This window comes from Apteryx rowi, unplaced genomic scaffold, assembly GCF_003343035.1.
Source record: "Apteryx rowi isolate R43461 unplaced genomic scaffold, aptRow1 scaffold_146, whole genome shotgun sequence".
In the NCBI taxonomy this organism is placed as follows: Eukaryota; Metazoa; Chordata; class Aves; order Apterygiformes; family Apterygidae; genus Apteryx; species Apteryx rowi.
The window spans coordinates 1,714,825-1,740,109 of NW_020447708.1; the positions used below are offsets into that span (position 1 = coordinate 1,714,825).

General features: G+C 40.2%; 1 protein-coding gene across 5 annotated transcripts in view; it reads right to left on the bottom strand.

Moving 5' to 3' along the window:
• Positions 1–1,299: 1,299 nt before the first annotated feature.
• Positions 1,300–25,285, bottom strand: part of BBX (BBX, HMG-box containing) — a 143,328-nt gene continuing 119,342 nt past the window's right edge. For 4 of the 5 annotated variants that reach the window (XM_026058346.1, XM_026058349.1, XM_026058347.1 and 1 more), the window contains 4 exons: positions 20,264–20,353; positions 11,339–11,536; positions 10,231–10,423; positions 1,300–7,427 (listed from right to left, as the gene is read on the bottom strand). In XM_026058346.1, the coding sequence (XP_025914131.1) occupies positions 7,340–7,427; positions 10,231–10,423; positions 11,339–11,536; positions 20,264–20,353 (569 nt within the window). In that variant the 3' untranslated portion in view covers positions 1,300–7,339. The remainder of the gene's footprint in view (positions 7,428–10,230; positions 10,424–11,338; positions 11,537–20,263; positions 20,354–25,285) is intronic. The other variant, XM_026058348.1, reaches the window with a different exon arrangement.

Genomic DNA, 25,285 nt, shown 5'->3' on the forward strand with positions numbered 1-25,285 from the left:
GAGTTTTTCTCTCCCTTCCCCAAGTATGACTTTACAGGGCCTTTAAGGCTGAAGCCGTTCCATTCCTGGTATTCTTTGCAGAGAAACGACTGCACACCCAGCCAAGGCAGCGCAAGATTGCGTACATTTCTTCTTCCCTGAGTAAAGGGCATATTGTTTAAAAAAAAAAAAAAACAACAACAAAACACTAAAGGCTTCCTTCCCTCCTCATACTTTTGATCCAGAGACAGCAGTTCTGCTCCCAGTGGTATGTACAATAGGTTTCTACTGGTTTCATGAAGTCTGTGCTCAAGTCTTCTATGATCAGAAAAATACAAGGCAATCAAGGGATGCTTCATGCATCCAAGGACAGTAGAAGACAAGATCCCAACAGTCTAATTTTCAAGCCTCAGTAAGACGGTAAAATACAGGGGCTGAACAGGGTCCTGGTTTAAATGAGGTTCTAAAACAGTGGGGACCTTTAAGTGTAAATACTGATGGTGCTTGCTGCTTATTTCTAAAAGAGAATCCATTTCTAAATAAATCCTTTTAGTGTCCAAAGACTGAAAACATAGCAAGGGCTTCATTATGCAAGATGATTTCAGTTATACTCATGTGGGCTGTAAATGAGTTTTCCAATTGCGTGAAGAAGACGAAATCCAGAAACATGAAGTGGAAACCTCCTTGTGCCTTTCCAGGGGAGCTCAGGAGAAAAGGCAGGTTTTTCTCCCACAGCCTCACTACATGACTCCTGGCTGTCTCTGTCCCTCAATCTCTAGCTTCATGCTGGTATAAATTCATTGACTTCTGTGGCACTTGCATATATCTGAGGATCTTTCCAACACTTTCAACAGCACTGAACCAAGCTCAGGAGTTTTTAAGAATAAAATGGAAGCTTTCATTATAGACATGTCTAAGCAAGAACAAATGGGCATATGTTTGCTACAAAATACGTAGTATTTTTATAGTCACCATCTAGTGCTTGAGTGGACGATCTGACAGGAAAGCACAGCTCACAGTTTTGAGGATCCATCTCTGTTTTTGGCATCTTCCATTTCAGGTAGAAACAAGCTTGTTTTTTTATGTAAAAAAAAAGCCAACAATTTCATACTCTAACTAAAAACAAATTCTGCAAATACTATTAACTCAGCAGTATGTTAAAGTAAACAATCATTTGATGGTAAAGCAGGTGAAGTATCAAAAAAGCTCCATTTTAATAGTATTTATTTGCAATCATTAGTTTTAAATGGGAAACTATTTACAAGCACACACTAGATAACCAAAATAGATTGAACATAAAAGAAATCTGTTTGAAGGTCCTTTTCAAATATTTCAAATATTTTATTAAATATTTTATTCAGTTTCATGATCACAGTTTAATGTACTTTAGCATGTTATACACATGACTTAACATGTGCACTGAAAAATATCAAATTAGAGGATTTTGAAGAAAAAAATGACATTTTATAAATGTGCTTATTGACCTTAACTACACACACCTAAGAAGGCAGTAGCTCTGTTATACAATTGATGGAGATGAACTGTTGTAAGGCATGTTTACACCAAGCTTTAAAGAGAATAAAGCCAAATACTGGGTCAAAATTCAGTGGAATTATGCACAAGAATAAAAGTTGAAGGACTGGGCCCTAGGAAAAGAGATCATAGTAAATCATTTATGTTAAAACTGTCAATGGAGACTGGTTTTTCAAAGAGAGCACTGCTGAGAAAGGTTTTCATAGCATCTAAGTCAGCAGGATTTATATTTCTTTTAGACATTTTTGAAAAATCACACGTTACGGTGTAATGTGAAGGGAAGAAAATGAAATCTACCAAGAAAGTGTGAAAACTATGGTCTGAGAAACCGCATGTTGTTTTATGACTGAACACGGGAACACTTATGTACAGAGAACATGTGGCAAGTCACAGTACTCTGGGGTGTGCGAGTATGCATATGTGTACATATACATATATACACACACAGACATACATATCTTGCTTTTGTCACCTTCAAGGCCCCAACCACTGACTAAAGTATAGCAGTGTGTCGGGGGGAAATAGCGTTTCGGTGTACGGGTTAGAAGAGTAGACTAGACATTTGCATTCGGAAGCCTGATTAGTTTGCCTGTGCACTGTGACAACCAATGCACCATTTCCAGTAGAGTACAGTGCGGGTCTGCTGGTATTCGGTGACAGTCAAGACCCAGAAACTAGAAGGTAATTCTTTGGAAGAACTCAATGAATGTTAAGCTATTTGCCTTTGTTTTCACAATGCTATGTGAATGAAGGCCCTAGGTCAAAATGATATGCCTCCATCAGGAACGTCACGCAAGCCCAACCTTAACTCTAACAGCATAGCAGCCCATCATCAGGGCTCCTGCACTGTCCTAATGCAAACAGCAATGCTACCCTTAAATAAGGATCGTCTTAAGCATCAGCTCAGGTGTGTTGCTGAGTTGAAACATGAGGTCAGTTCTTTCTAGATTTCTGCCTTAAAAGAATGAGTTGGGTAACATAAAACATACATCCATCTTGTAAGCTTCTTCAAAATTCTCATTTCAGTAGGAGATACTGAATATAGAAATGACTATAATAGTACTTAGGTGAGAGTATAAACCTCACTGTGCCTTTTTATTGGGGGATTCAGGGGAGGAGGCAAATAACACTTTCACAGCCTAAATGCATTCGTTCGTGGCTCTCGGTGTCCTGAAAATGACTCAACATTCTGGCAGCTTTAAGTGACAGTCCCATAATATGTACAAGGTAGAGAGAATGCCACAAATAGTACAAAACATGGCAAAGATACCTAGGAGCTCTACAATCTAGCAAATGAGCACGGCAAACAAACAGCATCTAATGGAGACCGCATGGTATACAACACATGAGTTGCACAATTATGTTTCCTTCTGAAATCAGGATTGCAAACGTCAACCCCAGGGTAAAGTTCAAGAGCAGCATCTGGATTGCTGCATTACCACGGGGAATATCTGAAGTCCACCACCTGATGAGCACCACATTTTCTGCTGTTACAAAAAACAATCTCACTGAACCAACTAGAGCTAGTGAGTCCATGTTCTGCAACCCATATGACTATGGCAGAGGTTAAACAAAAATGCTCCAGCCACATAATTTGGCTACCACTGTATATTCAGCCTTATGCTGCCTGCTATATGTTGCTCTTGGAAAGTATACAGTGATATACAAATGGTATCAATGGCTGAGAAGATTACACAATAAAGCCTGAAAGCAAATGGAAGTTAACTAAAGTAGTCTTTTAGGAGAGGTAGCCATATTAGACTCAGCATTCAAAAAAAGGGAATGCACTCAAAGGATCAACATACATTATAATCTCATGTAGACCCATCACGTTTTTATCTTTCCTACATTTTTCTTTCGTAGAATGTACACACACACACACACACATATTTTATATATATACATATACATACATACATACATATATATATATATATATATATAAATCTTTTTTCCTAACTCCCCTTTGTTGCTGCAACTTCACCATACTGAGAACAAGGCCAGCTTTCCTTTCTTTTATCCTCTGTTAGCTGTCCCATGTCTACAACTGTTGCCTTCAGTCTGTTCCAGTATCTGTACAGTAGCTAGACAGGCAGTAGAAATTAAAACTGCTTCAATTTAATATCCCGCTCCAAAAGATGGCATCCAAACTATCCGGTATTCCCTCATTCTGATGTGAGTTACAACTCTCTTGGGTTTCTACTTGATACAAAATAGACTGCAGAGCGCTCTTCAGCCTTGTGCTACAAAGGTAGCATCCACCCAAATAAAAAAGACCAAAGATGGAAGTTAAACACCAGTTCATATGCTTCTGTCAATCCCTTGTTCCTGTGTCCCTTTTCAACAACAATGCTTATCGTTTTCATTTCAAAAGTCATGCATCAATGCTATAAAATATAAACCAAAACTAACAAGAAGTCTTTTGCTCATGACTTTGGGATATTGTATTAGTATAAAAGAGCATTCAGTCATCTTAAATAAATATACTCTATTTCTGAAATCACAGCACATTCAAGGGGTAATTACTGCCATAATCGAGCAGTAAGTAATCTCCATAGATGTTTTTGATTGATTTGGTCTAATATGTGGAAAATAACCTAATGTGGGGATAAGAATCTGCATCTCAAATGTTTTGCAGAACATATTTCCCATATTTGTATACAGTACTAGAACAATTAAGAAGACATTACAGTAATTTTCTCCCAGCTGCTTAGGTCTGTAGCTTCAGCTACGATAATATACTTTGTATACCTCAAAACTATATACGAAATATCAAAGATCACTAAATAAATAAAAGCCAAGGAAAACTGGGACAGTACTGCATTTTACACTTGAGACAAGATTCCCCACTCCCATGGATAAGTCATAGAGGAGGACTACGATAATTGCTTTTTTTTTTTTTTTTTAAAGAAAGATTTATACACAGGTTCAGATCCAGAAAATAATGTGAAATGCATAAATATTGATAGCTTTAGCTAAGTTAAAATGGGTTCAGTAAAGTATGATACAACATATTCAGAATAAACAAAGCAGAAAAGCATCATATTTTGGTTTGCTTGAGATATACATAAGGTGCAACAACTTCTTCTCTAGAGGCATTTGTGGACATGTGTTAATGGGTAACAGTGTTTGCTGGTATACTGAAGTACACACGATAGCAATATGATTTTCCAAAATGAAAGCAGCTGAAATTAATAAAAATTAAAACAAAACAAACACGGAAAAAAACCCAACCCCCAATACAGTAAAATATTGGTCTGAAATTTTTGTTGTGCTAACAGACTTTGTTACCTGAAAATACTGATACCCCTTCTAGTAGATTCAGGGAAAATTCTAGCTACTGAAATCAAGACATCACTCAGAGAACCAACAAAGGCAAATGCCTAGTGAACTATAAAGCTTTGCAGGATTTCTGCTACTCTCAGTGCCTAATCGCTTAAAAATTAAGCATATCTACAAAAAGGTTTATAAGTATCTGAAAACAGTCATATCCAGTAAACTGACCCAACCCTACCCCCTCTCTAAGGGAAAGTCAAGGAAAAGCAGATCAAGTAAGATATTAATTCATATAGAAAAAAGTAATTTTCTGTTTCTTTTAAAAAAGGTACCATTAATATACAGAAATATCTTCAGGAATAATATTGAAATTTAAATTGAGGAAGTATGGGGTGCTTTGACAAAAATATATCTACTCTAAGGGTTTCTAGAGAAATAAGTTAGTACCATTGTCAACGTGAACGGCCTGCACTGTAACATATTTGGATTTCAGCTAATTATAAAGTGGTCCAAAACTCCAACAGCCACCTTGCTGTGACCCTATGGTTTTAAGTCTTAAGTTTTTCCTGTCTTGTTAAAATAACTTATAAAACATTAATAAAATCTTATTAAAAATACTGCCATAGGCTGCAATGGCATTCTAGGGGGCTCTTAGTCATGTATTTACCTGAATTTTTAAAAAGCCTTTTCACTGACTCATTGGTTCTTAAATGTTGTTCTTTTGTTGTTGTTGTTTTTCCCTTCTTCCAACATATGCATCTTTCATGGTGCTGTTTTAATGATACTTCCCAAGCTACCTGCCTTCTGTGAAACCTTCAGCCGTTGTTACAACTTGTGTGGTATGTTGCGTATCATTTCCCAACAAGGAACCAAAGACTTTCACTTAACTACAACAATGAAAGGCTAAACCTAGCAAGCATTAATAGAGTTACTGTCCATATGGCTATTACATCAAATTAGTTACAAAATAACCCCAAAACACATTATCAATTCAGTCAAGTATAAATAAGAATGCCTGATAGAACGATGTAAACTCTCATCATTTAAAGACTTAATTCAAAGAACTTCAAACTCAACCTAATACTATCAAAAGTTCAGCCAGTATGACGAAGACTAATAGAAAATTATTGCTGGAGTCCAATTTGGTAAATTGTTGTGCTACAATGCAAAAAGTAGGGGAACATCTTGTGCTATAGAAGAAGTACCCTGTTGAATTTGTAGCTTTAGATTAATTACTAGTGATCATTTTGCATCTGTTGGTAGGAATCAATGCTTGGTTATACAATAGTGTAAGTCAAGATAGTGAAGGTAACAGGCCAAGTGATACACGTGGCCTGGCTTTTGGGATGTATTTATGAGAGCAAAACACAAAAATTCAACAGAAGCAGAGACAGAAACTGGCAGATGAATCTCTGTTTGGTAGTCTGAATTCAGTCACACATTACTCTTCAGTCGTAGTTTATCTGCATACAACTTGCCACTTTACCAACACAAACTGTAATTGGCCCTTTATACAATCTATGAAGCCAATTTAGACTGTGCATAGTAACTACAACAATGCCAGTGTCTGTAAAATGTAAAAGGTATGTGTATCAGCGTACATGTATATTGAAAAGTCACGTTTTTAGGTTTTTCAGAATGGTGAAATAATACTAAGGTCACTTCTGAACAACATATTTGCAGTACTTTTTGTTTACAAGAACATTTCACCAAGTCGCTCAGATATCTATGCAAAAATAAAGGAACCCTCCAAGGCATGAAAGACAAGTCAATCATCTGCAGTATTTTTCTTTTCCATACACCACTCCTTTTTCTAATGCACATCATCCTGCTCACTCAAAGCTAAATTAAAAAACAAACAAAACCCAAACATAGCCTGTCAGAATTTTTGCCAGTAAACTCTACCACTCTGGTGGCAAATATAAAAGTGCAGAACATCTGGACCACATGGCTGCCCAAACACCGCTAACAATGGTACATCTGTCCAGGCTGCCTTGAGTTCTCTGGAACAGGTTTTAAATTCATTCTACAATATAAACGTAGGCATAACCTATTAATATAAACCATCTTAGAACTTAAATCTTCATGTACAAAAATGACTAAGAATATCTAATAATAACTAGTGCAGTGCGTCAGTGTTTTTGTTGGTTTTTTTTTCATTTTCGTTTAGAATAACTAGGTATTATACGAAACTAGTTGCCATACTCTCTGGTTGGTAAAAGAGACGCTGTGTGAGCTACAGTAAAGGCAGCATTTTTCACATCAACCACCCATTTACTGTTTAAAAGCCTTCAATAGAAAGCAAGCTCTGGGATCATTCCATTTCTGTTCATTAATAGACAATAATATCACCCTCCTACATACTGGGTTCCGATTTGAGGACCTGGCCCAAGTTGCTAATGTCTGGCTTCCAGTGAATTCTGGGCCACTCAGAGCAATAAGCACTTGCTTGCAGTCTATAGTTTCCATCATATGGACTGACTAGCTTCCCTTGGTAAAGACAAGGCTAGGATATTAGGTAAAGCACAATGTTTTACAATAAAGTGGAGCTTCACTGGTCAGCGCAGGAAATAAGCACTGGAGCCTGAGACATTTCGTTTGGCTGTCCGTCATGTGGGAGAGGTGTGGCCCTCTGACTTCTGCAAAAGAAAAAAAGAAAAGCCACCCATCATTATCTGCTGTATGGGAGGTGCTTTTATCGAAGACTAGAAAGGATGGAAAGCAGCAGGTGATGTGTTTTAACATCCTGCAGTACAGCACCATGATTTCCTGCTGCTACAGCTGCCCACATGCCACTTGCATACTTTTTTAGAGGTATTCCTGCAACAGTAAGAAAATATCCAGAGGACAACCTGCAATACAATCCAAAGTCTGCAAACCAAGTATGGATGGTGCTTGAATGCATAAACCAAAATGCGTGGCCAAAGAGTAAAGTAAGAGCACACAAGTGGTGTTACTCATTTTGCAAGGGCTTCAGCCCTCAGGAGCAGAGACTACAGCTCATGTGTGGCAGAAGAAGGCAAGCACACAAAGGGGGATATGCCACATTAATGCGAATCAATAGCCAACCTTTAAGCAATATGGAAATACACCCATCAGCAGAGTTACACACTGGGATTACTCCAAGTTTCATGACTTAACACTTCATCAGCCCAGCACAACCTCTCTTTCATTACTACAGCAGTGTTAATTTACACATGACTGCCTGCACAGGCTATCATAAAAATAAACCGCACCAGAACTATGTGCTGGAAATCAGCATCAGTCATCGACACAGATGAACTTGGGAGAACTCCCTTACAACTTGCCTTTTAGATTACATGCACAAAGCCCATCACGCACTGTTAACTAATCTCACAAGTCAGGTTCTATTTTTGTTACATGGTGTGTCATATACAGCAATGAAAAACTGGAGCCTGCTGCTTATTGCCTCACTCTGGTCGGGCTAAGACTTCAGCACAAATGTCAGGTACAAATGTGTTTTGCACAACTAGAGTGCAATGAAGAGGCCTCAGGACAAAATGCAGCTCAGGCTCATAGTGCTTAACCAGGGCATATGCTAGGTAACCAAAGCTAGACAGAAACAGTCAAAGGAAAACCATGTTGTCACTTCCAGCCAAGCTCTGATTACAGTAGAAAGAAGTTCGTCTTCTATGCCTCAAGGATCTGCAAAATTATTCAATAATTAAATTCAAATACTGAAAAAACACATTAAGCATTACACAAGCCTCTCATGCTATCCTTCTGCTCACTTCCAGCTATTTTCAGAGTAAAGAACTAAGTTGCAAATGATAATAAACAGTCAACATAGAGCAGAAATTAAGAGAAGCATCTAGCCCATCAAATTGAGGTTTGTGTTTCGACTTCCATTTGCCAAGTCTCCCAGAGACATCTGGCTAAGTTTCTATTAGGAAAGAGTCCCCAGATTTCATTTCTCCATGCAATTAGAAGCTGGAATTTGTTTGTAACAGTAGTTACATATTTGCCTGATTGGTGTTTTCAGGCCTCATGGAAGGTGCTTCATTGCTGTAAGTGTATGATGAGATGGTAAAACTTGGGAGCAAGTAAGAAGAAAACAAACAAAAGGCTATGTAAAACATTAGTTCGGGACACTCACTTTACCAGGGAGAAAAGAAGGATAAAGAACTCTCAGAGAAACAAACAGGAAAAAAACACGACTGAGGAAATCCTGTCTCTCCTGTGCAATTCTAGTCATAGTGTCAGTAGAAATCAATGAAACCACAGCATTGTGAGGGAGAACAGAACTTCACATGGCACTTCTCCAGGTCTCACTGCTGTTTCGGACCACAGAAGAAGACAGAAAAGAGTTTAGACTTTTACTGTCTTGATAACAGACTGGTGCTTTGCAAAACTGGGAGGAAAGGCCATGCTGACTTTAGTGTGAAAACATTTCTCACCCAAAACACTGTTGCTTAAGCAAGACAACAGCTTCTGCAGAGAACAGCTGCCAGGCTGGGTCCATCTGATTTTTTTCTTTTTCTTTCTTTTTTTTTTTTTTTTTAACCCTGAGCCTGTAAAAAGCCTTGCAATTTTTTATGCACAGCCTGAATACACAGAACTGTCAGTACCAGCTTGGCCAATGGGGGTCATGAGATCAGCAGTAAAATGAGGTTGTAAATGGTTTCCTCAGCTGCTGCCTGGTGGAGTTTCTTAGGTAGCCAGCAATCTGCCAAATGCCATTTGCAGAGGCTGTGATGTTCTCAAACAGGCCCAGCATTTCCTCACTGACTTTCCATGGCAGGCAAGAATGGRGATTCACTTCCAATAAGCTGCAGCATCAAAGAACAATACTGGACAAGCAGGAAGCAAGGCAGATTTGGCATCATTGGTTTCCTCCCATCAGAGGTTTAGGATGTGGGATCCGACCATGCTGAACTGATCCAACAGACCTAAGTAACCTGCACATCCTCCACGTTATCTGTGTGGACAGCCTATTCCTTAATGAAGAGGAGCAGCCCAAACTAACACGACTTTCCATCCCCTAGAATTGCTTTGCCCAATGACATTTTGTAGATGCTTTGCCTCCTACACAGCAAAGCACAAGAACAAAAAACAAGTTTGCTTCATTCAGTCATGCTTGGCAAAAAACTTCTGCTGAAGTTATATGAAAGGCCCCTGAAAATCTCAGGCCACAGAGATGTACAATTCAGTATGCAGTAGCTATTTAAACCCACTATTATCTGACAAAGGGTATCTGATACTAGAAACCCTCAATCCTTAGGATCTCATGAAGCATATCTATTTGTTTATAAACAAAACTTGGCAGGCAAGTTTCCCAGGGACAATCATTTAAGGCTGCGAGGACTTAACACTACTAAGCTAGTGGCATAAAACAAGCATTAAACATTTTGCAATTCACATGCTTTTAACAAGCTAGCAGACATGCAGAATCTGTTTAGACAGCAAGGGAAAAAAGCATACCTGTGTACGTTTTCCATTGCTGCTACTTCTGCCAGAGCAGCTAAGCTAAAAAATGCAGACACTGCTGGCATATCTGGTGTAATACTATGAGTTTCTTCTGACTCTGCATTTCTGGAGCACTCACTGTTGCAATCTGTTTCTGCACTTGACATTTTTTGAAGAGTACTTTGTGGCAGCTCTTTTGGCTTTTCCTCTGCAACAAAAGAAAGCAAAGCTTGCAGGTAAACGGGATGATCAAGGCCAGCCCTTAAGTTCTCAGCAGCACATCCATATACTGATCACTCTGGTGTTAACAGGAACTGTATCTTTAGGACTTTGATTTTGTTCATGTAATCCAATTCACGCTGCAACCTCTTGTGACCTGAGCTATCGACAGAAGAACACTGAGGTTTATGAATCAGTTGACTGAATTTGGATTCAACTGAGTTTGATCTTTTAGCTCAGGCAAAAGAGTGCGCGTTTTTGTGTGCATTTTAGATACAGAAGTCCTGAAAGATAATCTTAACTGCTGAGGATTCCAGCACAGTATGTGGCATTGACTGCCACATTATGGAGCATGTTTTTATGTCCTATAACTAGGCACAGTGTAATTTCTTTGCTGGGTTGGAAGCAAAAATAAGTTATGAAGGGTAACTGTCTTCACAGAATCATAGAGCAGTTGGGGTTGGAAATGACCTCTGGAGATCATCTGGTCCAACTCCCTGCCCAAGCAAGGCCAGCTAGAGCAGGTTGTCCAGGACTGTGTCCAGTTGGTTTTTGAGTATCCCCAATGACGGAGACTCAACCACCTCTCTGGGCAACCTGTTCCAGTGTTCAGCTGTCCTCACTATGAACAAGTGTTCTTTCCACTTCCCTCTGCACCCAGCTCTCAGTTCTTAAAGAGAAATCCAGAGAAGTTAGACAGATTTGGGCATTAAAACAAAAGAAGTCGACCATTTTGGACTAACTGATTTCCCAGTTGATTGATATCTGCATTTTACAGAATGACCTTTCTAAAGCAGGTCTGAAACCAAGCCGACTTAGAAGTACTTCCCTGATAGCTTGCTTATGCTCCAATACCATGCCCAACAACTCAGTTTTAACAAAATTTAAACTCCAATTTCCTTACCTAATGTCCCTCCTGCTGGTGACACTCGACCATCGGCTGTTCGGACAAGATGTGTGATCTTAGTTTTCCTTGCTTTCCTCTTCTGGCTGCCAACTAAGGGTTCATGCATCATTGCTGGCTCTGGAGTGTTTAGGGCAGATATAGAAATTTTATTCTTCCAGGCAGGCTCACTAGAATTTTTGTCTTCTGAGAGTATGGCTGAAAAAGGACAACAATGGAGTTTTAAATGTAGAATAATTCAGCTGCTAGCTTTGCTCATTTACCATTTTGTGTCCATCTGTGTAATACACTAAGCCTTCCCTCACAGCTATTCAGAGCATAACCCATGGCAAGATATGAACTGAATGCTGCAGGGGTTTGCAGGGGAATAGTACCATCAGCTCCTGAAGATTTCCTAGGAGGTTCAAGTTTCTCATATTTGCAAAAGAAATTGTGAGACAGGCAGCAGCATTTCAGTGGGACCAGGGTTTCAACCAATCTGCATAAACACTCTGCAACTGGAGATGCCAACCAGTGGCTGGGGGACAAAATGCAGTTAGGAAAAGTAAAGGCTACAGTCCTCACGTAAGCTTATTTTAGGTCACAGACAGACTCACAAGTAGAATTCAGGAATTCCTGACTAACTCTCAGTCTTCTCTCTATGTTGTCTCCGCCAAGCAGACAGAAATGCTGCCTTTTACAGAACAACAATCTTGAAAAAAAAGACCAAAAAGGCAGGAAATATAAAGCAGAACTAGATTACAGCTGAAGACAAGAATGTCAAAAAAAGAAAGTAAGCACAGAATAAAATACTGTGACATAAATACTGCCTACATGAAGTCAGAAAGTGAGAAAGGAACAGTTTGAATCTTCTTAAACAGTACCAGTGTTGGCGTTTCCAAGCAGCTTTCCACCCTGAACTGGAACACAGTCACAAATTTTCACCTGACTAGACAGTGACTTAACTCATGTTCATGAAGAAATTGGTCAGACAGGAATCACAAAATGTATTTAGGTCTTCAAAGTCTGAAATCAGTGTATGGTTACCAACTGTGTGTAATTCTCATTGATTCAATGATCCATACTGCTGATACCATAGGATATCATTTGTCCACAAATTCAGAATCTAGGACATTTTTTTTCCTTCTGTGATAAAATATTATGAGGTCCACCTCACCTGTGATTACAGCAAGATAGGGTTAGAAAGAAACTACAGGTGTCGCAAAGGGATTTCCACCTGGCTGGACTTCACTCAGAATCACACAAAATACAGGTGTCAAGTAGTTATTAGTCCATCTCCCTCTACGATATGCCCAAGCCATTGCTTGTCTAACCTGTTTTGAAATTGGAAGCGCTGACGGCATCTTCACCAGGTCCCCAGGTCGTTTTCTCCCAGTGCATTGCCATCCTGAACTATTACATCATTTTTCCTAATACCTAAAGCTAATCGCCCCTGCTGCATTTTCAACTTCTTATTTCCTTTCCCAGCTGTCAGGTTATACCTTGTGCCTGCCTGTCTTTTATATATTTGACAGCTGTTACTGAGTCTACCTTTAGCCTTCTCTTCCCCACAAATTCTTTCAATCCTTCTTGTCTTCAAGACATGTCTAAGACCCATTTGTCAGTGACTTTGTGGGAGGTAGGACAAGCAAAAATTACATGCATAAAACTCAAGCTGGAGTGTGAACAACTGTTCTTTCAGAAGGGTTAAGCACTGAATGAGAGCAAACTCCTACATCTACATTAGACGCAGGAACACCAACACCTTCAAACCGGGCACAAGCAGCCAACCAGTCCCTTCTTCATTTTATTCTATATTTTTATATAATATTTATATTTATGTATTGCTTGTTTTGTAGATTTAACAAACTTCCTATTCAAAGATATGGCTAATAAAAACTCTGTTTTCTGCTGGCTTCTTAACTGAAACTATGCAAGCATGAAGACTGGGAGAAGAGAATAGCTCTAACACGTTTTTATCTTGTTATCTTTTCCCCTTTGATCTTTTGTTTTAAGTGGGGAAGGATCTTGTTTTTCTTTTAATGATTTACGGCATAAGCATATGATTAGATCTAGTACGTATGTATAAAAACACTTGGAAACATTACAAAATTTAATTCATCTATGCTCTTAATTTATCTTCATATCTTCTCTCATAAAAACATTTTCGGACTTGTGCATGTTCTTAATTTTGAAAAAAAGCATACAGCTTTAATTAGTTTATCTCAGTGTATAGCCATAGATGCTAACCTTTGCAGAGCAGAGCTATGCTCTAGAGCTTATTTTTGTAGAGAGGAGGAGAGATCACAAGAAAAGATCTGCCCGTAACAGTCCAATTAAGTAGAAGTGTCAGTGACTGTAAATGTGACTTKCAAGCAACTCAGTAATTTGGCTAATAGTGAGATGTTCAGATGAGCTTACTGCACTGACTGAGAGAAGAGTCTTAATGGGAATGCATAATTAAAAGGGCAGCTTTCTCTCTAGATTTCCTATTTGAGGATTTATAAGCATTGACTATGTATTACTGTAATGGTCTGGTTCTAACCCAACAGTATTTGCTAATTCTGATTTGGAGATTTGCTCTAATTAGATTCTACTTTGACAGTGCTGTTTAATTCTAGTTTGATTGAATTTATAATGGCTTTAATCTTAGTAGTATAATTCTTTTTTTTTTAGATTTAATAAAAATATTGAAGACACGGCAAGTCAGATTTCAAACAATAAACAACATGTGACAGAAAAATCTGATTTATGTTTTTAATAAAATGTGTCATATATTACAAGCTACAGCAGGTCACTGGAAATTAACTTGATCAGTTAACTTGATCACACTAAGGATACTGGATAGTTCCCTTTGTAACTTTTCTTTCTCACACTGCAGACATTAAAAAGCCCAAGAAACTATAAACAAAGCTAAAAGAAATGTAAAAGGTAAAATAAAAAAAGGCAATAGTTATAAAAAAGAAAGGGAAAGGAGACATGAAAATGTCTTTGCAATAGATTAATTTGAAGGCATACACCATATTTGGGTGTTTGACTAAGAGATAACAGAGGGTGGCTGACAAACTCAGGATGCAGTAAGTGCAATCCCTCTCCATATTTTAAAGTTTCTCAGTCCCTGAAATGAGACCTAAGAGAGTCCTCTACGTTTCTTCTCTTCTTTAGCTCCAGCGTAAGCTCTTTACCAGTTCCCCATTGCACTGCTGCACATACAGCTCTGAACAGGGATGGACTGAGGGATGAAGAGTGTGTGTGTGTGCGTGAGTTTGGGGGGTGGTGAAGGGCAGAGGTGCTCTCCTCAGGAGAATTTTTCTTCTTCAGTCCCAGGTCTCCTGGTTATTCTAGCAGTCCTAATGGGAGGCAGGATGAGGAAATCATTTCACTGACTTCTTTGTGGGTTATTATTCAAGTAGAGATAAAACCTAACTCAGAGGAAATTGTATTTCAGGGACTCCGAGGAAGACTAAAGGCTTCACCCTGAAGACCCTTTGCACCAAACGCCAGAGAAAAGAATCCATGCTTCAACATCCATATAGCTAAGCTAGATGCTAACAGGGGTCCTCATCCGGCATTTCGTTCAAGAGAGACAGCACCTCGTTGCTTCCACTGACAAAGGAATATCCATGTGAGTGCTCCATAATGAACGCTTCTAAGGCAAGTCCACATGGAAGTCCTTCCAGGACCAGGCCTCGACTTTGCAGTGTAAAAAGGATGGGGCTAAAACATAAGCTTTCTTCTCTGGATTCTTCTTTAATAATGTATCTGCATCTCTATGTATTTGAATCCATTTCATATCCCTTCTGTTTCCACACCATCCTGTGTGGAAGAGCTTTGTAGAGCTCAGCTAATTTTCAGGAGAATGCTGTCTAGAAATGAAATGAGGTTCTGCAGCTACTGCTCAGTCCTGTAAACATTTATGTACTTATCTTTCCACAAGAGAGTAGTGCATGCAGAAGTAAAAGGCTACTTTTGCAAAAAAACCAGCACATAGTACTGTCCTTTTGGTATGCTTATGCCACAGTCACAAAAGTGACTTTGCAAAAAAAAAAAAAAAAAAAATCATCTAGAGCTCTGTGCCAGATGCTTTCCTGAGTTTTGATTACAGTTAGCATGGACAGTTTACCCTACTCTGAGGTCTGCTGAATACACGTAGTCTTATTTCCCCTAATCTACAGTGGAAGAAAGAACCCAGTTTAGAGTGCAGGCTGCAACTCAACAAAACACAAATCTGACACAGCAGATGAGAAATTGGCTTAGCTGTATCTTAAGCCTTAAACTGATTAAAAAAAAGCAACCAACAATGGAGAGAGGAAAAGGGAGGATTTAAAAGACCTGATTCACTGCTCTGATATTTCTCATTTATATCAATTACCAGTATTTGTATAAAGCTTGCAGCTGGAGATAGAACTTGATCACTAACCCTGATTTTCAGGCTGCAGTGTACAGTGGCATACAATTAAAGCAGAAACAGCAAAGCAAGCTGGAGAGAAGAAAAAGCATTTGCAAGCCCTCTCTTTGCTAATGAAATGTTCATCACCATTTTCTTATAACATTAAATCATAAAAGCCTTGAAATAATGAGGTTCTTTCTTCTTTCCTTGTGAAAATTTTCCCCTTTCAGTCCTAAAACACAGAGACACAACARATTTTTAAATGGCAGGAAGCAATTAATCCCAGGTTATTTTCACTGTTTTATGAGCCAGCTCTGTTTTTGCACTAAATGCTGAAGATCAGTGTCTAAAGCTGAGTCCCTATCACTGGAAATGGGCACTCTGCAATGTGCCCTGCAAACCTGCTCCTCTTATTATCCCAATTAGTGGAGCTACTGGAGCGCCTCAAAGCTTCCTCTGTGCACCTGAATTTCCTCTGGAAGGATCCAAAGCATAAGGAAATGAAGAGTGGTCCCAGCTTCTTCTGGGATACACTTCTTCTGGGAAGTGGGATACAGCCAAGGTGCTCTCAGGAGCTAGAGCAATGGGCATTGCAGTGTGTCTTTACCCCACAGCTCTCCTAATGTCAGGCTGAGCGAGGCTGGGGTGAAACGGAACAGCCTTCAGGGCATACTAGAGTCAAAACTGCACTCAAACTGCAGAGCCTGGTCTACGTGGAAAATGCTGAGTTCAAGACCCCACTGAATCAGCTGCTGGCCTCATTCAAGACTGAACAGCCATCATCTGCCTTTGTGAACATGAAAAATGAGATCAATTAAACTGACTCAGCACACCATGGAAGAGGATGAGCTTTTCCGAATGAACCTCAATAAGACACCAGGCATTTAAAACAATCTCTTCAGGAATGCCTATCAGTTACTAGAGGGCTGCAGGAGTTTAACCATGTCTAGCGGAGAACAAATGCCGCATGGGTCAAAACATGCAGGCATCAAGAAGGAAAGGGAAGCTGTAATGGTTTAATGGTTTCATTAAGTTAAAAAGGGGAAAGTCTAGCAAGGCAGAAAAACAAAGCTTCAAACACCTGTCTTCACCAGTGCCTAGGGAACAGCTCACTAAGGAACTGAAGTCAAGCAAACTCTGGCCTACAGCCTGGGGGAAATCCCAGCTCATCAGACAGCACCCCAAGCTGTAGCAAAAGTGGGGGGACTAACAAACCGAGTGACACTGGCTGACAAGAAGCAGATGATCAAACCAGGTGTGTGGAGCAGCTGCCTGGATGAGTTGCTCTGATGCACATCCCTATTGCCACCACCTGCAGAGTCTGTGCTGACCTAACCCTTGTCCTGCCTGGATGCCAAAGGCACGGTGGCATCAGAGCCACTGACTTCCTTTGGGCTACATGCCCCTGGCACAACAGGGCTTTCTTAGCAGGGGGGGAAAAAAGTCATTCTGCTAAATTTCTGCACTTTCTGTTCTTGCTCAGTCAAGTATGCAGAGGCTGCACAGAGCACTGCGCGTGGGAGAGCTTAGTAGCAGGTAGCGAGCTCTGCCAGCCACAGGGGCTGAGTGCCTCTTACACATCTGCTAGTGGTGGGGCTGGTGTATCCGCCCGTCTTCTCTTCTCCCCTTCTGGTACAGAGACTGGCAATGAATTTGGTTCTTACACAAACCCAGGAAGGGCCCTCAGCACTGCGTTCTTCTGCCATGCAGCCTACACAGCACAGCTCACCACACACCCGTGAGGAGCCAATGGCTGTGACACTCTCCTTGTTTTTTAAGTATTGCTTCCCGCCAGAAAGCCTTATCAGTGGAGCTACCCTGACTAGCGTGGAAGAAAAAAGCTCAGCTGAGTGGTGTAACTCTGCAGACAAAAACATCAGTGCTGATGGGCACAGCTGTGCTTTTGTCAGCCTCGCCTAAGGATGCGACATATCTCTACTTTCAGTTCTATTACTGTATACTCTCTGCTAAGAGGAGCAGGGGTTGTGACATGTCCATCATTATTTTACTGGGATATATTTCTGTAAACATTTGCAAACTCATGATATCATAATTTGCACTGGTGATGCTGCGTACAATGCAGTCGCACAAAGCCCGAATTCACTCAGATACCCAAAGCAGAGATAGCTCTAGACAACATGATCCAATCATTGTAAAATTTGCCTTTCCTGCACCAACTTGTCTTCAGGGCTGAAGTTTTCATTCAAAACACACACACAAAAACACACATTTTCCAAGCTGACAAAACATGAACCAAGCAATACTCCTGCTAACAGCAACCCCTCCAAGAATCTCCTGTCCAGCTACCAGAATAACCAACTCCCTCCCTCCTCCAGCAAAATTAATTCCTTAAAACACAAAACCACACAGGCAGATCTGTGACTCACCAAAAGTACAGAGGAACCACAAAAAGGACTAGACATTTTTCTTTTAGTATTTGACTCAGTAAATGCTTCCATATTTGAATTCAAATGAAGATGCCAGAATTCCCAGCTTGAGTGCTGGAGAATATGGGACACTGGATTCAGAGACTGTACTGCCTAGGTAATCATGAAACTGTGATGTTACTTAGGCAGTACCTTGAAGGTGAGACAGCCCAAGGCCATACCCACATGGCACTTTGCTGACAAATGCCCCACTTTCAGTATCACCATATGGTACATTAGATCAGACAGGACCCCAGATCTTTACCTCTTTCAGTCCCAGGATGGATTTCTAACCCACAGAAAATTTAGTTCTCCACCAGTGTATAGATCCACCGTCTCTCCTTTGAAGATACCTATGGGGGCTTTGTAAGACTGGTAAGTACAAGTTTCTCTGGTGTTTGCTTCAGTCTTGGGAGGTAGCAAACTGGCCCTACTCCAGCAAAATGCATAGGCATATCCTTAATGTTTAGACATAGTGACATTACTCACATGATTAATGTCCAAGGACATGCCTCTGTGTTGTGCTGGAAGAAGGTCAGGGTGCTCAGCACTTGTCAGGCTTGAACCTTTGATCACAGTGCACACTTTATATCAAAAGATGATGGTTTCTTTTCAGCAGAGTTTTTCACATTTTGTTCAGCTTCACTTTATTGCTGCACATTTCAAGATATTTAAACTTTTTACTCAACCATGTATTAAATGCTTTCTGTTTCATTTCCCGTATGAGAATTTTAACACACATTTTTCTTAATAATTTCTCTCTGCAGCCTTTTAATAATCAGGCACAATAATCTGAATGGCATGCAATAAGACCTGTATTAACGTATGATGCCTTTTTCACAACCAGCTGGGAAGCAAGATAGTTACTTCTCATGAGCAGCTCCCACAGTATATTTGTTGTACAAATGCAATGAAACAGCACCAGTCATTTCAAAACATTTGTACTGAATTACACTGAATGCAGCAGAGCTGGTAGAGCCTATGCACGATAACAGTGCAAGTACACTGCAGAGGATACAAAACAGCATCAGAGGGAAAAGGAGAGGAAGTGACATGACCAAGCCTTAGGCAGAGGGATTAAGCAGAAAGATAACTGGGGGAACTGGAGAAGGGGACTGTCATTTTATTATCTTAGAAAGATACAGACACCGACAGAAAAAAAAAAAAAAAAAAAACGGGGGGAAGAAATTCATGGAGCCACCTAAGTATGGAGAACCAGAAAGGCTCTTCTACACCGCAGGGACAACGTGGGAGGGAACTCCACTGTGCAAGGGCAAAAATCCCAGCCTGGGCCTGATTTGAATAGCGTGGGCATGATGACCAGAAAGTAAAAACATAACAAAAAAGGCTCTGGGAAACAGGCTGAGCTATGGTCCTGCACATACTGTACCCTTGAAAATTCCCCTGGGAGTTGTGAATGTGTGAAGATACAGGACTAGAATGATAAAACAAGAAAAAGGCTTTGGAAAGCTGCCAGCAGCAGGATGGAGGGCAAAGCAAGCCCATGAGAGAATTTAAAAACTGGAGAAGCTCTCTTCAAACTGAAGCAGGCAGAAAAAGCTAGTGAAGAAACGGAGGGTTGGTTTGGGGATGGGAGGACTCTTTTTGAGTTGTAGTGCAGAAACAGGCTGTTACAGTCTGTCCATCTGCAGTCTCTTGAGTTCCAGACAGAGGGAAATCTCAGAGAAGGTGCTACTCCAGCAGAGAGGCCATGGGAAAATGGACAAATGCCCTGGCACAGGAATAAATAGTATGGTCTCTGATATAGAAGGGACAGAGATAGGAGCAGCCAAAACACTACAGGGCTTAGGAGCTATGGAAGATAAAAAGGGTTCAGGGCCAATTGCAGAACTGTCCTTGCTTTGTCAGCTCTGCTGCCAGGAATTTGGAGCACGGGAAGTGCAACTGTAATTGAGGGGGATATCAATTAACAGCAAAGCAGCATCATATCGGAATAAGGTAATATGATCAATTAGACCCAGGAGCTGATGAAACCAAAGCAGACAGGGAAGTAAGGGACCAAAGCAATCAAAGTCTAGAGAGCTGAGTAGCCTCTGTCCAGAAGCATTACCCAAGTCTGAATTCAGAGGGAAGGTGGCCCAAAACCTTAACTGAGTAATGCACCAGTACCTGTGTCCGGAACATTAAGCTTCTCCTTTTTGTGCTTATATTTGCTGACAATTTTGTGGAATAAGTTCTTTTTCTGAGACTGGAATGAACCTACAGACAATATTAATAATACACACTTTTAATTAGCAGTCTTAAAAAGAATACAACAGTCATAGTATGTAATATATACAACCTCCCCTTCCATTAATACAGAATGCCATTTCATGGGGAAGTACAAAACCTGACCTAACCCCCACGATGGCCTCTGGAGGCTTTCCATTGATTTCATCAGGCTGTACTTCAACCCATCAGCTCCCCATGTTTAAGGGCATACAATGCATTTTGGAGAATGCTGACCATAGGAAAACTTAACCATACAAAACCCAGGGTTTTTGTTTGTTTCTTTGTTTTTTAAACTCTAAAGACATTCTTCTTTTTGGAGATGAGAGTTAGGTTTGCCCTTTATGATGACCAGAAATAAGTTTATACTAAGTGCAGAAATAAAAGGAGTTTTTACTTCTGCACTTAGTATAAACTGATTTATACTAAATAAAAGAGAGGAAGGTGAAGTTGTGCTGAGCTCATGGTATCACCCCTACTTTGATAGCAGAGTCTTTACTAGTAATTGCCAGAAGCCATCTTAGATGACAGCAGACCACAAAATATGCCAGTAGTACGGGCCATTAAAAGGCCCTCTTTTGACCCCTTAATGGAGTAAACGGTGATACAAAAGCAACAAACATAACAGACCAAAGAAATAACGATGCATAATCTCTACACTGCAAAGCCTTTCTTATGAAGTTACTTTTCAGAAGCAAACTGCACTTGAAATGCTTATTTCAAAAAATATAGCAGTAAGCAGGACTTCAGGACTTCACCAGAAATGAGGTGCGCAGCAGGTGCCATGACAACTTGTAGCCTAACAGGAGGGAGACCTTCCCAGCAGCCCCTGACTTGGAACTGGATTCTGTCCACCAAAAGTACTGACCAAATACTGACCTCCTCCGCTCCTTATCCTCAAAACAAACCAAACAAATACATTGGCTGCTGAGGTACGACCGTAACAAGCTAAGAACACAAGATCAAGATAAGTCTACAAAATATCTCTGCATTTTTCCATCACTAACTAGCCCTGCATGTGGGGAATTAAGGAGAAGAATGTACAGTACATGCAAAAAATGTGACTGATGGCAGCAGGAACCTCCTTCTGGGAATACTCAGCCTGGTTCAAGGCAGCTGCTTAGGGAAGCAGCAGGCAAGAAGATGAATAGAGTCTGCATCACTAACTGCAACTGCATTTCTCCCAAATTTGGGTAATATGTTCCCTCTACTCCCCAAAGTTCCATATTTTTCAAAGGCCAGACCAAACAGATAGCATTTCGGCATTATCACAACAAAACCAGGAGGAATACATACACCTCCCAGAAAGCTACAGCATTGATTTTACATGAGTTAACAGAGTCCCTATGGATCGAGTGCTGAAGCTCACATAYCTTTTACCTGGAGCTCAGCTCAGCCTCCCGGTTTGGAAGAATTTCCTCTTATTAAAATCTCTGCGCTGAGAGGCTGTCGGGTTGCTGTGACCTGACCTCCACAACTCCCAGAGGAGCTGGGGTTTGCCAAACATTTGTCTGTGCATTTCTAAATCTCTCAGGAGGAAGAAGCTGTATTTTTAGGTCACGATCTTTGAAACACTATGGCATACAATCTCCAGACAGGCTTAATGCTCAGAACTGAGTCAACAAAAAACAAGCTAAGACCGAGAGGAATGTCACAAAGAAGCATTAGCTTTAAGCTGATGCTTTATTTCTAGTCCTAGAGGCCACAGAGAAAAATGGAGGCATTCCCTTTCCCAAATGAAAGCATGCTAGGTACTCCGCTCCCTTTACCTCCCCAAAATGGAAGCTTAAGTGAAGTGGTTAGTGTGCAAGTGAGCATTTCTTCACAGTACAAGAGAGAAATAATGACTATGCCTGTTGCTCATTTTTGCATATGAGCAAATTAGTGACTCACTGCAGGCTGATGTCTTCTGTGTGGTTGGATATTTTGGCACATACACCATTGGAAAGAAGAAAAAAGTCAGTCACAGCTCCAGTGAATGCTGGAGCAGGCCATCTGTACAAATTCAGAATAGCCGTATTTTTCAGCCATTTTGTTACATTATTACTGGATATGCATACGCTCAGTAAAAAACACTTTGGGGGGGGATTTGCAGAACTGCTATAGGCTTGTCCCATTGAGGAAAAATTCCCATTAATTTCACTGGGAGCAGAACTAGGCAATTTGGAATATTTTGAGGAAAAAGTTACTTCTCTCTCATCTGAGAAAGTTCAAATTTGCCTTACACAGAAGCTGAGCTTTCAGGCTACAGGGTTCTTCAGGGGTTTTTATGTTAAAAGAACTGGCAGAAGAGGGGGCTGGGCATGGCAAGGCCAATAGATGAAAGATTCAGTGAACACTGATCCACTGATTTTCCACTGAGGAGTTGAAAAATATCCTGATAATCCTGTCTGCTTGGGTTAGTTAAAAGATCTGGCCATCTTTTTTATTAGCCTCTTAGTACAATGTATTGATCTGAAGACTGCGGAAAGTAGGTACTCATCTGGGGACTGCGAATGCATGGGAAGTTTATGATTCTGCATATGTTCACTCAAGAAAAACAGGGCTTGGTTTCAAATAGTCTTTACTAAATCTACCCCTTATGACCATTACTGAGTGGAAAATAAGTGCGTCCAGAGGCCCCAGCCACTAGAAGGCCCCCTTTGTGCTGGATGCCTCAGTATCGCAGCCCCTCTTCTCATGACCGAACAACCCGAGACAACCCAAAGAAACTGCAAAGCAGCACAGATAGCTCCACACAACAGCAAAATGCAGAGCGCAGCACACTGAGGTTGAGCTCTCCCATAAACCAACTCTGAGTCATACCCACGAGACTATATTGCCCCTTCACAGTTCATACTCATCACGCTGCAAGAAAAAAATGTCACTTTGGCTTTTTGCTTAATTCTAATGATGTAAAAAAACCTGACAATTCAAAAAACATGGAACCATCCCAAACCAATTGCTATTGTTTTGCACAATATGCCTGCTTGCCATGTTTCATTTTCTGCGACACTCACAGAAGCCCAGTTTGTACACGTGTGCATGACACCTTTTGAGGTTGGTATCCTCTAGCCGTCTTTGGACATGTCACAGTTCACAGGAAAGCCAACAGCATGTCTAGGCTGAATAACCTGTCAGTACCCCACAAATTACTTTGGGAATTCAGCTTAATGAGTGTTTGGCTCAGCTGGAACAGTTTCCCTGTTAAGTTAGTAAGCATGCTTGGTTCAGGTTGGTTCAGGTAGCTTCAGTTCCACAACTCACATCCTAATTTTAAGTATCCTAACAAAATCTGGTATAAAACAAATTAAAATCAACCCATTGCCACGGAATGTTTGTATTTTTAGAAATCATTCTTTTCCAAAAGAAAAATGATTTGTTGGAAAGCTTTTCATTTATCTTGAGAGCTGAACCTCACCCTCCAAGGAGTTGGGATGACTAAGTGTGCTGACAGTTTGCCCAGCTAGCTTAAGTGAATTCAGCATTCATCGAAATTAGGAACAGATATCACTATCTCAGTCTGGATTTAGTTCAGGCCTGTGGTTAGATGTTCACTGCAGAAACATCAGTGTCACTATTGGATATTTCTGCCCTGGGGCTGCTTGTTGCAACCCCACAGCTCAGTTGGTGGAAAAGTTCATGTGACTATTTCCCATCTGCTTCAAGGCAAAGTCAGCTGCCTTAGTTTAAAGAGCCCTTACTGACTGCTAGAGGCAAATGCGCCATGGCCTCCTCCACCGGGCTGTGCCAAAACTACTTATATCAGGCTTGCAACATGCCGGCAGTTATGTTTCTGACCCTCCTTTGAAACACGGCTGAAAATACTCCAAAGCTTTTCGACAGTGATGCAAACACGGGTAAAAATGAGTCCTTACTTATGAATCCAGCCAAAAGCAGAATTCAGCTCTAGGCTATCTGACCTGAGGCAGCATTAGACCATGCAATTCCCAAACAACTCAGGACTTCACAAAATGACCTGCAACACTTTTAGACACATAGACACTTGAATAGGTACTACAGCAGTGAGAAATCCAGGAAGCTGCTATGACAACCTCTATTGCCAGTTCATGTTAGATGAATAGATGTTGTTTCCTATAGATGCTGCTTAGTAAACCACTGTATTATCATATTGTAAAATAATTAATTCATTTTGATTAAAAATTTTCTCTTGAATATATACCATAAAAAATGAAAAGGTTGTAAAGTCAAGACTCAGTTGATATTAGCACAAGTCCAATTTTGCAAGAATCTGATTATTCCACATCTAATTACATAAATACAAAAATCAATACCAAAATTGGCATGCACTAGAAGAGAACAGATGCTCAGTCCTGCATATTGTAATGTGATTATTTGGGAAGCATTCAAAATGGATTTAATCCAGGGTCACCTGGCTGAATACACATATTAGATCTGAAAACTCATCAGTCAGCAATGCTACCACAGTAGCAGAAAAACAAACCACTTTCACGTTATGAAAAGTCTTGAGCATCCTTTTGTCTCTGCAGAACTATTGGTAAGCCATTCCTTCATTTTGTGATGCTTCTATACTGTATTTATGCATTGATATTAGCGTCACAGTCTCAGTTATCCCTACCACATTCTCACTTCTGTGTCTCAGGCTGGCTATATATAAAACAGCAAAATGTGACATGAGTTTCTCCTTCTAAAAGCCTCATTAATGGAGCGAATTGGTTTACTTTAATGATATTTATGATCCAGAGCATTTTTGCCCAAATTTATGATGGATAGTTAAAAACTTGAGAAAAAACTCCATTTTTCATTCAGATACCTCTGATATCTTCTGTTTTAAATTACAGAGGCTAAAACGACATCTAAATGCAAAGTCACATAGAACTATGCTTTGAAGAATGTCAAGATGTAACTTTTTGATCATCTGCAATTTTTTTCCAAATTTTTCCCTAGGAAAACTTGTCAAAT